The sequence below is a fragment of the Anarrhichthys ocellatus genome, unplaced genomic scaffold (assembly GCF_004355925.1).
Source record: "Anarrhichthys ocellatus isolate YVR2014 unplaced genomic scaffold, GSC_Weel_1.0 scaffold109, whole genome shotgun sequence".
Taxonomy (NCBI): Eukaryota; Metazoa; Chordata; class Actinopteri; order Perciformes; family Anarhichadidae; genus Anarrhichthys; species Anarrhichthys ocellatus.
In genome coordinates this window covers 706,399-721,862 of record NW_022280139.1, presented here as the reverse complement: position 1 = coordinate 721,862, position 15,464 = coordinate 706,399, and the positions used below count along the sequence as shown (strand labels likewise).

The window sequence follows — 15,464 nt, the reverse complement described above, 5'->3', positions numbered from 1 at the left end:
ACACACACACACACACACACACACACACACACACACACACACACACAAACATCTTGGTTCATGCTTATATTGCTTCACTGAGTTATTCTGTCCCCATATGTTAGTTTGCTTCTCTGCTCATTTCTGTAACTTTTCTGATAATGATCCAGAAACAACAGCACGGGGATAGAGACATGAAACTTCCTTGTGTATGAAAAGACCAATCAAATCTTTTGTCTATTTTTTCCCATCATGACTTCTGCTACCTGGAATTTTTTAATTTGTGTCAACTTGAAAACACAAGTTTTGCTGTATTTGTAGTTCCAGGGGTTAGCATACAGCTGTCTCAGCTGTTGCCGTGGAGAGCTGCTGCTCTTCCTGCAGCAGCAGCGGTTCTTCACTCTGATCTGAACTCATTAGCTTCTCCTGACTCACCTCCAACCCGCCTTGTTCTCCCAGCACCCATCTGCCTCCACCTCCTCTTTCCCAAATTCAGTCAAAGTTTGGATTTAGGTTTTTTCGAATGTAGCTTGGATTGTCTGTGGTGCTGTCATGCTAGATTGCCCCGTTAATGTAGATGCATGCAGGAGAATAAACTGTGTTTTAACCACAGGTATTTGCTATGTAAAGATATAGTGGCTGTGAGATGCCGGCCATGTCGAGAGCCATTGAAAGGCAACAATATTACTCCAAATCTCGGATCTTGCTTCTTAAAATTGAAATATTAATATTTGTTGTTTGGAACATTTCTATACAGTATAGTTGGTTGTAAAATAAGTGAATGAATAGGAGTCTTCTGTGGGTGTTTTTATGGAAATATGGATTTTTCAGACCAATTTGAAGAGGGCCTCTGGTTTGCATGATCCACATGTCAGACGGGTGTGTCACTTGCAGCGGTCTGTTTCTGGACGTGACGTGGTCTCGGTTTCAATGGTCTTGCTTACAACACTGGCAGAAGGTGATCCTTTGGCTGTGTTGTAATTGCATTTGTACGGTTATTGTTGTTAATATGTATGAACAGCATTGTGTTAGCCATGGTCAATGTGGACAAGCAACAGAAAAGTATTGTATTAGTATTGTATTTAAGGAAAAACACAGCACTATAGTTCTGTAGACCTCTCTGTATCACATTTAATAAAACACAAAGCTCTGCATGCAGAATAAAAAGGAATCATATCTGATCAAAGTGTTCAGCAATGCTGTCACTACAATCTGAGAGATGTTGCGACGTGACGACTCAACACGGGAATCATCAGGAGCTATTTCCCTACACAATAAACCAAACTGGTAGAAAATGTGGTTTTCCCGCGTTATCTTCCTCCATGGGAGAGAGTACATGAAGGGAAGTGAGGAAAAGTGGCTCTGAACAATTCCTTGACAACTGAAGCGATGCCTTCGTATCGACTCCACTGAACAAAAGGTTGCCGTACATCTGAACCAAATCACAAGGTGCAAGATGAAGAAGACACAGACTTTGGTCCTGGAATTCAAAATATAAGAGATATGGAGAACTAAATGCATGACAGCATACTCAAAGGATGTTGTTCAAGGAGGATCCAGTTTTACTCTCTGCTGCTTGTCATGGCACACCCATTATGTCAGACTAGAGAATCACTCAGTTTATGTGTGTGTGTGTGTGTGTGTATGTGTGTGTGTGTGGGAAAGTGTCTGAATGTGTTAAAGCAAAGGCAGGGTGCATGTTGTGTGTGTCATTGAAAATAAGCACACAATGTTGTCATTCATTGCTCACAGACACCAACATGCATTATGCACATGGCACAATGTCAAAACTCAAGCATGCATGTGCACATAATCAAAGGGACTGCAGCCCCCCACACACACACACACACACAGCACAAAAGTGTAGATGCAAGTCAGCTTAAACTCTGAACAGCGAAGTGCAGATGTTACTGCCGAGTTGAAGTTAAGTCAAAAGCCACCGAAGCTTGAAGAAATGTGTGTTTAATCTGGGAATAAAACAAATAGACCAAACGCAAATACACAACATGGTGCCATGAATGTGAATGCACTCTATTGTTTTAGAGTAGAGTTGTGTTTTGCAAAGAGGAAACTTTAAAAGTGCTGCAGTAATGATGAATGATGTATTGCTGAGTCAGGCATCTGTCAAAAATAATGGATGCTCTGGCGTCACTGAGAGATCCATTGTATATTAAAAGCAGCCAGAGTACATATTTCTGTCATGGTTTGAGTCCACTCTCTATCTTTGATTCGTCAATTTACCCGAAACCACTCGCGTGGAGTGGTGTAATGCACATATAATTAATCAATTCTGCAAAATAAGACAGATTGAATTGATACTTGATACCCAAGTAGCCTAGTGTTGGCATATACAGTCTGAGTCTGCCTGACCCAATGGACACCCAGGACCTTTACAATCCACAGCAGTCAACAGACGCCATCCTATCTATCCTATCCTGTCATAAAACAAATGACAACATATAAAACATTCTTAATTACCATTGGTAATGCCTCTTCTTCGACTGCCCATTTCACTTGTGGTGTCGGGGACATCGCTTGCAAATTTGTCATTTTTATGCTGACAACACCCGGCTGTATGTACCAATATCACTTGGGGAAAAGAGGACACTTCCTCTCAGAGAGTCCCCAGAACGGTTTGGTCTGAAAACGCCTTCAGTTATTAACAGACTTGACCGGATTAAGTGCTGCATGTTATACAGTTTCCTGCAACTAAAAGACTATTAATCAGCGATCGTTATTTGCTCTCCTCAACTCTGTTCAAGGCAACATTGGCAGTTGTCAATAAATGTTACCTTGGAGTCAAACTGTGTTAATGCTAAAGTCAAAAAGGTTAAAACAACAGTCGAAAAATGAGATATTGTCAACCATTTGTATCTCCTGACCTTGAGAACAGTATCCATTCTTTATTTTATGCCGTTCAGACTACTGTAACTCCATTTATCCGTGTCCACGAGTTCTCTCTCGTGATTAGTTACGATAAAAATGCAGCAGCAAGCATCTTAACAAATTCAATTAAGCAAGACCTCATCACCCTTTATTTAGCCTCCCTCCACTGGCTTTCAGAATTCATTTCATAATTGTAATAATTACCTTTGGGGATACATTAGGCCTAGCCCCAAAATACATCTGTGAGCTCCTTAACCTCTTATGAGTAGGACAGCAGCCTGAGGTCCTCCGGTGAGGGTCCCCTGGTTGTTTATCCGTCCAGATTAGTAACTAGAGGCTTAGCAGTGATTTAACCATCATCAGTCCCTTTTTTATTCAATCATATCTTCCAATGTCATGTTCATGGTCATTCAATGCTTTCTCGTTAGATTGTATAGTATCCAGTCCTGTCCAAACTCGAACCATCCAATTGCATATCATTCCCTGTCCCATCCTATGTTTTCAAAGATCCATCCATCCATGAACCGTGTCCTACCTGTAACTTTGAGCTCTGTTGTCCGCCGCACCAGTCTGGATCCATACTGTAACTCGCAGGTGTAATTTCCCCCGTCACCCTCTTCCACCACAGGAATCCAGATCTTTGTAGTGTTCACAGTAATGGAGCTTCTCCATTCAACCCGCTCGCACTCCTGAGAAAGACACACAGCCTGATCAAGTTACAACAGTCTACAGATGACTCGGGTATGGTTACGCTGATTTTTTTTGTGTGTCGTACCTTATACCAGGTCATCTGCGGTTGCTTGTACGGGGCCAAATAGTCTTCTATATCAGGGCAGGTGATCATTTTGCTATGGGTGATCTCAGCTTTCTCCAGATGTCGGATTTTGCTGCTGAAGCATCTCCCCTCATCCCGCTCCTCCACAATCATGGACATGGACACTTTCATGCAGTATGTAGAGTTCCTGAAGAGATTACAAACACAACATTGGAAAAGGTTTTATCATGTTCTATTATTATTTCTTCATCCAAGAGTTAACCACAACAGTGACATGAGTCATTCCGCCATTTGTCAAAAACTGGAACTCTGTCTGAAAAGTGTAAGAGTTGTTTTCATGGTGAAAGTATTGAGTGGATTGTCTGGCACTGCTGTGGGTATTTTGGTAAAATGATAGGCCCTCTGACATCCCAGTGCCTATGTGACAACATGGAGGGAATTGGCATCAAGAAGAAATGACTGATTGTACAACCCGCCACTAACACAAACAAAACACAATTTCATAAGAAATGACACTCTGTAGAGGTACATCTTTAGGCAATGGTGGACTCATTGCATTGCATCACAATCCGCATCAGCCAGGTATGAGTACACATACCAGGAATTTGACTGTGGTTATTTGTTCCTCTCATTGTGCAAACACAAAAATAGAAATACAGTAAAACAAAAGGATTCAAAATATCAGGTATCCATCATGACGGAGTGTAATTGTTTGGTTTCATTAAAAGAAACAAAATGTCTTCATCACAACAAAAGTCCAATGTCAATTAAAAGTACAAGTCAGTAAGTGGCAGGAATAGCACAGGTGTTACAAATAACACTAACGGCTATGGGTTATTGAAGTGTCCCAGCAAGCCATGACAGACATCATCAATTGCATTATTTACACCTGTGCTTAGATAGGCCTTCTAGGCTCAAACTGTCATGGCAAGAGAGATCTTCTGGTTATACAAATAAAATACCCGTGGGAAGTTCCAGCTTTGGAGCTTGCAGCAGGCCCTAATTTTCTCACTTTCCATCTAATGCTAGTTCTCAATTGTTACACCGTGCAAGTATTTGATAGAATCAGATCTATCAGAGCTACTGTAATGAATAAAGATGACAACTTACTGCTCATCCTAACGATGCCCCAATCCCATACTATGTGCTACTGCTAATTGTACATTTACTCAGCAAATACTGAGAAAGATGTTGGCAAATTGATAAAACATATTTTTTATGTGGGATACATATTGTTCAATATTAACATGACAAATGGTGTGTGAGTCGACGATTCATCAGTCACTCTTTGGAACCCTCATGCCGACTCCAAATTTAAGCTACACAGCAAAGCTAGTAGCCAGTACGGTAGCTAGTAGCTACATTTGGTAGAAACAGAGAGTAGCTAGTAGCTACATTTGGTAGAAAACAGAGAGTAGCTAGTAGCTACATTTGGTAGAAAACAGAGAGTAGCTGGTAGCTACATTTAGTTTTGGATTTATTATTTTTGGCAAAGTTACATGGTCCATGATGAATACATTTGATGTTATATTGATCTAGATGTTTTGTTGACGATGGATTAATTGACTATGTATGAACACAGAGAATTATCACCTGACTCCACAGTTCCTGTTATTACATTCATTTTTTGACTTTTCAGAGCATACATATTTAGTTCACTCTTACCGCCCGAATTAAACTATTTTGTTTTTGTGAACATGCTCCAAAAACCCCACTGCAAACTACCAGAACCAGGATGAACCAACAGACGGACAAGTCAGCAACTAGCAGGCGAACATAGCGGATAGCATTTAGCAGCTCAAGAGCCAGATGTTTCCCAGGTTTCATCAGCAACCGAGAGAGCCACGACTCCAGATGAATGCAAATGTTGCTACATGCCAGCTGGATGCATAAATAAGCAACTGTTAACCATAAAACACCTTATGGGGTGATAATATGTCAATGCTCTGTTTACAGTCCAATGCTACTTAAATAATACACAAGAAATGTTTCTCAAGCCAGACCTAAAGCCTATTTGTTGTGCAAGGTTTACTACTGCCTTGTGTTTGCACACCTTATACAATGAAGGTGCAGCTCTTAATTGGATCAGGTGTGCAGGAACAGAGCTGAAGCAATACCTTATAAGACTGGTCAGCTCTTTGGACTGTGTTGAGATAATGTGAGCTGCCATTTTTGTCTGTGCAATGTTGGAGGGTTAGATATAACACACTACATCCTGCTGCTGTTACTTGTGACAGTATGGGCCGTATCATCTAATGAAATGAAAATAACTAACTTTGAAAGTGTGTTACAAAGTGTATGACGCAATGTGCATTCAACACTATTTTGGATTCAAAGTTTAAAAAAAACTGCTCAAGGTGATAGTAATTGTTTTTGTGTGTGTATGTGTGTGTGTGTATATGTGTGTGTTCTTCCAAGTTCACCTCCAGACACAAAGGACCACATTGATCTCTCTTTCTTTCTCTCTCCCACCCACACTGGGAGGACTCATCCATTGTCCCCAAACTATAACCTCTCATCTAAGTGGATCTAAACCACTTATCCCATCAGTGCTGTGTGTGTGTGTGTGTGTGTGTGTGTGTGTGTGTGTGCGCGCGCTTGTGTCATACAGGGGACAGTTTTTTTTTGTCATTGACCTAACCAAGACCACTGAGCATTGAACTAGAGACCTGGAAAGCCTTTTATCCACCCATCCATCTCTCAGTTTCTCCCCTCCTCATCGCTCCATATCCAGCCTAGGGCATCTTGTTTTTCCCTCGACTGATTCAGGCCCACGTCAATGTGCATTAGTGCTGACCAAAAAATCGTATTTTCATCACTGCGCAACGAACGTGATGAATAAATAAAAGTCGTTTTTATTTGGAGAGGGTTGCCGAACCTCTGTATTAATGTCTGCTAATATTTGAAATGAAATGCAGACAGGCAATGTTAGCAGCTGTCTGGTAAACATGGTGGAGCATTTTGCAACTAGTCCGATAGTTAGTGGAGAGCTCTACATTAATGTCTATATTACTCTGTATTTGCTGGATATGTTCATATGAAAAAGACTTTGCCAATGTCATTTCCATTATAACTTTTGACGGTGACGATTATGTTGATGCCGTTTTTACAGGACCCCCCCCCTCCTCGGGGGCCTGAAGAATCCATTATTGGAGGTTGAACGTTTTCTGAATTTATGGCTGCCCCACCTCTACTGGTTGGTAATACCATTTATTCTGTGTACTTGAAAGATAATTACAAATGATTCATATAGATCAAGAATCATGCGGTAAACCTCCACATGCTCCATCAATGATATGTGATTAAATATCTAAATTCAAAGCAAATTCAGATCCGCCCTTGCACCGGGAAATGACACAAACACACTCACGCATTCGTGAGCTGAAAGGGATTTAATGTTAAAACATTCTTTGATCTTGTTGCTTTGATATTATTCTACACATTCATGCCAGTGCTGCACATTGAACCGGGATGAACTGAAAAAGGGAAAACAGCTTCCTCTTGTTGTTCCTATCTACTGTGTCCCGTCTCCCCCCCCCGATGTATCAGCCTTTCGTCACGACTCCCCCTCTCTGCCTGTCCAACCCAGAAACCGGAGGCCTGACGCTAAACGTTAAAAACAGCATCTACGTAAAGACAAATGCGTTACGCATATCTCACTATAAACATGACGATTCGATTAGACCACAATGCAAACGCTGTGCCGGAAGCATTTAGCGCATGCTGTGCACCTCTTACGGATGCAAATTGCGTGTGGGTGTGTATTCATATGTAGAATAGGTTTCAATGCTTCAGTGACTAAAATGGCCCTGAAGTAAAAGACACAAGAGTGTTTAATGCATGAGCTGCACATTTAGTCTCTATGCTGTACCTTCATGACAAAAAGCTTTGATATTGATATTAGTCATTTGTGACAAGTAAAATCCAGCTGTAAATTTATTTGGGATTATTAGAAGAAAGAAGAACATATATTCAGTAAGAATTAATGTCTAACAGATCCAATACAGCCTGAGCTTTATTATATATTAATCCCACTCTTAAATACATTATGTTCATTGCTTTTGTTTGTGAGATTCTGGGAAGCCGATGGGTTAGGATGAAAGATTCCCACCATCTCCTGGATGTGTTCACAGTAGTTCCAATGTGTTCACACAGTGAATCTGAGGTTGGAACTCTCCTTTAATTGGCTTCCAAGAAGAACTTCCCTCGACTTTGGAAATCAAAGATGTTCAATGAACTCATCGTTCTCCCTGCCAACAGACGTGTTTTCTGCACTTGTCCATGACTCTATTCCTCTGTGTGATTTGCCAGCAGACATCTGATCAGATAATTTGGTTGCAAACATAAGACCTCAACCACTGTGTCAAAATATTTGAAGGAATCGTTTGACATTTTGGAAGTACACTTTTTTTTAAATTAGATGAGAGGATCACCACTTTCATGACTTTTATACTACGCCTACAAAGCAGTTGCTGCAACCAGAAGGTTATCTTATCTAAGCAAAAAGGAAACAGCTAGCTTAGCTCAATCCAAAGGTATCAACATCTGCAAATGTATAAACGACGAGTAAGGATTTTATGGAGGGCTATGTAACAGTAGCGTTGATTTCCTGAAGACGAATCACGGTGACGACAAGGCTAGACAAGGCTAGGATGTTAACTATGTCTCCAGTTTTAACGCTAAGCTAACAAGCTTACTGTAGTCTTCTAGTAAGAATCTTCTCATCCAACTTTTTCCAAAATGTCAAACTACTACTTTTGAGATTTTGCACTAGAAATCTTGTAAATTATCTTTGTATTTTCATATCTGTGCCTGCAGAACCTTTGTGGGGAATGACTAATAGATGCTAAGTGAGTGGACAAGAAATATATGTGAATATATTATTTAGAACTAGAGAACCGAGTTGGTTTAACCTTTAAGTTTTCTACTGCCAGGAATTGGTGTTTGAGGTTAAATTCTATGAAAAGTATTACAATTATGATCTCCCCTGAATCTCTCTGAAGATAAAAGCTGTTAATGGAACATTCCAGCCCTGAAGACAGCTGCCAATGTGAATTAATACGTCAAGAGGAACATTAATGTGGCAAAGATCTTGAAATGCTGAATAACAGAGTTAATGTAGTGCTACAGATTAGATTGTTCAGGGATGGTGTTTATGGTTCATCTTGATCCTATTAAAGATGTTTGCATTTCCCAGCCTCAGGATATTTCATTCTCATGAGATGTGCACACTTTTCAGGACAACAAAGCATTTTTGACAGCGCTAGTGTTTATCAGGATCATGCATGGGACACATGTCCACGTTATTGGCAGTCTAATCTGTTTTACAACAACAATATCTACCAAAGTTTTCCACTACCAGTCGTAAAATTATGTATTACTGTGTAATTGAGAGATAAGTCATGATAATAGGATTATTGCATCCACAAAAAAAATATTAAAAGGGTCTGTTTACTCAATGAGCAAACAAAGGGGCTCCTTGCTATATATTTTTCAGGCTGAGAGCCCTGCTTTCACTGACAGGTGGCACAGCCAGATGCTTTTAGTATGTTTGGAATTGTGCAGTATAATTTTCTGCCTACACTTTTAGGACGTGTGGGACTATTTCTCATCCCAGATACAACATGTTAATAAGTGAGTAATAATGTGCTGGTATAGGCAAGCTTTTTTCCCCTTTATGCTAAGCTAAGCTAGGTGGCTAGTTGCTGTAGCTTAATTAGTAGCAGTCAGACACAAGAGCGGTACTGATTTTCTCACCCATCTCGCTTTAACAAAGTGATTGTGTGTATTTCCCAATGTGTCAAACTCGTACTTCAACTTCATTTAACTCACTAGTTAATGAGTGAAAGTGTTAACAATATAAGCCACACTCCATTTGCGCATCGTAACGTTGTTGTGAAATTACTTCTTGTGACATATTTCAGGCATGCAAGGGGGTAAAAAAGGTGACAAAGATGCAGGTGCAGATGAAGAGGAGTTTGTTTCTTATTCGTCTTGGTGATCGGCACATCTGGGTGATGCAGTCGTTTGTGCGTTACGCATGTTGGATGTGTTCCCATACACAAACCCTCCAGGATCAACAGTGACACCCCGTCTTCAACTACGTCTCTGTCTCGCTGTTGAAGTCACAGGCGGTTCTTTCAGAGTAGGCGTTTCATTTGCACTTGCCATAGTGTGACTGACTCGCACACCAATGGGCTTGTTGCGCTAACCTCAGCATATGCTGCGAACGGGTAAAAGTTTCCGGGCGGAAGGAGAGCTGCTTCTTGGCCCTGAAATGCGCACCACCCCATCCCCTCAATTAAAAAAACCCTCATCTGATCTGCAGAAATCACATAGCTGGCGGATTTTGGATTCGAAGTTGCAAATTTCGCCAAAAGGTGACAAGATCTCTCATTAGTGGAGTAACGGACCATTGTCCATCCGTATACCGATCCCCCCTCACGGTTCGGCACCCATGTGAACCCCGGATTAATTACACAGTTTAACGTTAACCATCGCAGTGTAAAGTTTTACTGACGATCGTTATCCATCAATATTCAGTAAAATATGTGATCAGGACATCATTTATGCTTTACTAGTCTCCGACCTCTGATAATGTTACATTGTAAAGAACCAATCCGTGTTTAAACTGACAGGAGAGCTAGCAACGTTAGCAGCACCGCTAATGGCTAACGAACAAAGTCCCGTTCAGTTACATTATGATGCGTTCAAGCTCTGTTCGGTAAAAATGAGTAATGGGCGAAGGTGAATTATAACGTTATTAAGATGTGTTCACATGTAATCTCTTAAAATGTAGTGCTGGTGAGAAACTTAAAAAAATGTGTATTCTAAAAGGAAAAAAACACTGAATTACTACAACAAAGTAAAATGATACAATTTAGAATATTTGATAGTTTACACTGACTTAACACTGAGTTAAAATGATTTTTTGGGACAGTGACAAAAAAATGAATAGTCTGTAGCCTTGTAGACCAGCTCTATAATCAAACAAAGGGATCTGTATCTGCCAATCTATGGATTATCAATGATCAGCAATTAATATCAGCGGCAAAACATGTGATCAGGGATCTCTAGAAGTTCTATTTGCTCCCTCTTTTCTTTTGTGCTGATCTGATCCGTGATACAATCTGACCCTGTGGGTTTGATGATGGGTTGCACCACTATCTCTCATGGTCTTCTAAATGTGTGTCCTCTGCTGCTCTGTGCAGGACTCGCGGGATAGGTAACAAACCTGTTTTGGCAAACATGCCTCACAAATAAATTTGGCCTGATTTGACAATTTAATGCTAGTAAAAAGCTGTCCAGTAAAGCTGTGTCCTGTCCTCCTGGAAATGGATGAGGTGAAAAAAGAGATTTAAAAGGTGAAGGGAAAGATTTGTGGATGCCATTCTCTGTCTAATGTGAGTGGCTGACATTCATAACCCTTTTGTTATCAGCAATTTTAAAGTTAAGCTCAAGTCTGGTACACCACACCACATACACACACACACACACACAAACACACACACAAACACACACACAAACAAACGTGTGTGTGTTCTGCTGGGTGTGGCTTGTTATTTTGTAACATGGCTGAGAAAGGGTACAGTTGGGTCATCTGTATTTGCAGTCGAAGACAGCTATGAATAAAGCATGGGATATCAGGGTTTCTGCTATGTGCATATTATCTGCATGTGTGTGTGTGTTTATCTATTAACACGAATGAGGAATGTGTCGCCATGCTGAAACAGATGTCAGGTGAGAGCAAAAACATCAATCAATGCAACTGGCAACTGCAAAGGAAGCAAATAAAACTACTTAAAATCGCATTACATGTTGTAAAATGAATTTCACAATTCACAGCTTCAAAAGCATGCAACAAATTCTTTACTACAAATTATGACGGTCCGCTAATTGGATTAGTTTCCCCTCCATTCCTCGCAGTCTTCGTCTCAGAAGTTCATGTGCGAGTTGAAAGTAAGTAGCGTTTGAGGCTATCGTACTGGCACACAGACAGCATATGTAGTGAGGCTATCGTGACTGTTTTCTTTCCGTCATTGCTCTTTGATCAGAATTTGATGGGATTGCTGTTCATCTGCTACTGTGTCCACGATCACTTCCAAAGTGTCCCCAGGCAGAGCAGCATCACTCCTACAGCACAACTCCAGGCGCTCTGCACTTTGGCTGACTGCTTATATTTCATCTTTGTGCATTGTGTGTGTGTTTGTGTGTGTGTGTGTGTGTGTGTGTGTGTGTGTGTGTGTGTGTGTGAGTGTGTATGTGTGTGTGTGTGTGTGTGTGTGTGTGTGTGTGTGTGTGTGTGTGTGTGTGTGTGTGTGTGTGTGTGTTTATGTGTGTGCTTTTGCTCTGAGGGGAAAAAAAACAACCACAAATTCCAATTACATAAAATGCAAAATGAGCCATGAATTAATCTCCAAATCAACCTGTAATCCGCCATATCCTCCTCATCAATAAATCAAGCGCACCCTCCCTGTAATTACCCTCCCATGATCGGGGCAGGCAGCTAGAGGGTGCATTGAATTATGGCGCTAATAGAGGGGGATGTATCCTGGCCAGCAGGCAACGTGTTTATACCTGGACGGAGCCGCGGATTAATTTGACTATCAATCTAACTAACTGGCAGCGAGAGGGAGCGCAGACACCTGCGCATGCTGAGACTTTCACACACACACACACACACACACACACACACATGCAAAGATCTGAACACAAATGCGTCTAAATAAGGATGCATGCACACAAGCTGTGCTGTGTTACATTATTGAGTGAGGTCTTAAATTCTGCTTGTGCAAAGTTTTGTTCAATGTTTAGTTTCCACACTTTCCACCAAATGGCAGCAATGAAAAAGTTGTGGAGCATCAGTGGGGTTTTAATGATGCTCTACATGAGTAGCAGCACAGTGGTTAGCACTGTCACCGCACAGCAAGAGGGTGGTGTTCTGGTTTTTCTATCAGGTTGGGTTAACTGGTGATTCGCAGCATGACAGCCAATGTGTCTGTGGGGAAAGCAGCGTCACCTGGCCAAGGTGACTTCACTGAATGTGTGTTTGTGTGTAGGACTAATTGCATTCACCCCCAGGCCCGTATTTGAAATGAAGTTTGTGCAAGCTTGATTCTCTGTGAATTTGTGCCTGTGTGGGACTGTTCAAGTTCAACACTTCTTTGTGTAGTCATGTTTATATATGTATGTGTTTTCACTGTAATGAATACTTAAAATCAGTTTGTTTACCTTAAAGCCAACTTCACAATGCACAACTTGCTGTCTTGTAATCAAGAGTCTTGAAGTTGTTGTGATTTTCGCACTACATGATTGACGGATGACAAAGGGGTAAACTACTTTTTGTCACAAAAGCAAAGGTGAGAAGTGAGACGGGTGTAGTCATGGATGTTGATGTTGTCGTCGGAGCATGTGTTCGCATAATGGCCTGTTTCCATACACCTTTACTACTACCCCTATTGTTATGCATTAAGTTTATTCATGCGAACATCCAACAACACCAACTTCGGTCCATGTTACAACACCTACAGTTGACTCTGCCAGGTTTCCCCTCAACCCGTGCTGTTGAGCTCTCATTGGCTGTAGCTTCCTGATAGACTCCCTGACAGATCCATATTTGAACATTTGATTTTTAACATATCTAAAAAATTGTAATTTCAGTTTTGAAAAACTATTCATTTTGACATGTATTCCATTAATTAAATGCTGCATGTCCTCAAGCAATGGCAGTCCTACTACAGTGCAAATTAAATAAAACTTAAATGTCAAGGTAGACAATGGAATATTTCAGAGACAATTATTAGATTTTAAGTCAACAAGCTGATTGCCAACTGAAGACTACATGTTTCTTTGATAAAGGGAAATGGCAGCAAAGCATTAATGACTGAGTTCAATCTTTGGAGTACTTTTGGATTCATTCGTTACTAGACAGTGAGCAGAACTCCTCTCTGCCGTCAATGATCACTTAAAGTACTTGCTCGCCCTCAGGCAGTATTCTGTGGCTGTGGAAAATGAAGCCAATGCTACAGTTCCTGAAACTTGCATGTTGTTTATTTAGTAAATGTTGGTCCATTTAGAGTCAAACAGACCATAAAGCAGAGCATCCTTTAGGGCGTGGCTACATTGTGGTTGACTGGTCGCTACCACAGCGTTGTCCGGTCTGGGAGTCCGGTCTGGGAGTTGTCCATGTTTTCATCTGAGAACTTTATTCATTTCACAGCGTGTTTTTTTTTTTGTAATTCTTGTTGCAAAAAAAGACACGATGGTGACAGACAAAAAACAAGATGGCGACGGCCAAAATGCCGAACTCAAGGCTTCAAAGCGGAAGTCCAAAAACAAAAGGGCTGCCTCCACAGTGACTACGCCCACTTCTTATTTTCAGTCTATGCTCACCCTATAAACTCTCTCTTTCTCTCTCTCTCTCTCTTCCTATTATTTACTTTATCCATCGCGTGCCGCTTTTTTCAGGTGGAACATGAGGCCGAGTGTTGCAGCAGTAACTCTTGAAGTCTGGATTGAACCTCTGTTGTATGTCGCTTTGGCCAAAAGCTTCTACCAAGAGTATAAATCTCTTGGGTGAAATCATGCTCGCCATGTCTTTCGTGCTGGTCAGTGTGTTCCTGAAGGACACTTAGGCAAGAGGCATGGTTGTTGTGTGGATCAAAACACCACCTTTGCTACACAGAGGAGTCTTTGTAGCACTCACTCGCACTGACCCTTAGGCTGCTTGGTTTTCACACAACCTGCTCTGCCCTCCTTTCTCCGCTGACGTAGTCCTTCCCTCCATATCTCCACCAAGTCAGATTGCATTTCAGAGCAACCTAGAACCCCTTGAACATCAAAGCGTCAGAACTAAGGCCTACTTTTTCGTTTTTTAAAGACCGGCCAGGGCAGCAGGCATTGGCTCAAGTTGGCATGCACTGGCACATGTTGGTTCACGTTGGCAAGAGAGGGATACCGAATCAGCGGCTGCCAAGTCACAGAGGACTGCCAAATGAAACTTCAAATGACCGTTCTCTCCTTCTCTGCTCCCATTTTGCTCTCCCCGTTTCTCTGTTTTACTCTCCTACCGCCGTTGTCAGTTTGTCTTTCACTCCCTGTCTTTCTCTTCATCTCTTTGTCTCTTTCCGCTCTCCTTCTTTATCTCCTGCTTCCACATCTGTTAATCTGATAGGGAGGAAGGTTAAACATTGGGCTGGCATTAGGAAACACCCTTTGCTACAACTATCTGTGTGTTTCTTGTGTGTGAGTGTCCATAGAGAGTAGATTCATCCTCTAATGTAAAGAGACAGGTATCTTACTAGCAGTACCACAGGGGGAACATCTGAGAGAGACAGTGTATTGGTTGCTTGTCAGTGCCTTCCATAATAACCCACAAGAGCATTTTTTGATGGGGTTATGGTTTGGATAAATTCATGCAGCTATAACTACTTGGTTAAGGTTAGATTGGGTTAGGTAAAGGGCACTGGCACAGGTCATCTCCTTCCATCCATTCCAAACAAATTACAACCATAACAAAAGGTCATAAAGAATACACTGTTAAGAGACCAGATGCGGGTTATGGTCCCCAGTGTAAAAATCAGCCAGTTCATATGCCCAATCATCCATCTTGAACTCCTCCCTAAGGTCAAAAAGTGTCCGCCTACTGTACTGTACCGCTGCCTTGATTTCTAACAGAGGACGGTCATTAGTCATACCACCACAAAAAAGTCACCCTTCAGGAAAATGTCAACATAGGCCCCTTTTTGAACAGAGTTCAGCCGTGTCTCCATTACATTTATATATATATATATATATATATATATATATATATATATATATATAT

The 15,464-nt window shown here is 41.2% G+C and overlaps 1 protein-coding gene across 2 annotated transcripts in view; it reads right to left on the bottom strand.

Moving 5' to 3' along the window:
- il1rapl2 (interleukin 1 receptor accessory protein-like 2) overlaps positions 1-15,464 on the bottom strand; it is a 368,671-nt gene that overhangs the window by 104,418 nt on the left and 248,789 nt on the right. For both annotated transcript variants that reach the window (XM_031876428.1, XM_031876429.1), the window contains exons 5-6: positions 3,641-3,827; positions 3,401-3,554 (exon numbers count right to left, since the gene is read on the bottom strand). In XM_031876428.1, the coding sequence (XP_031732288.1) occupies positions 3,401-3,554; positions 3,641-3,827 (341 nt within the window). The remainder of the gene's footprint in view (positions 1-3,400; positions 3,555-3,640; positions 3,828-15,464) is intronic.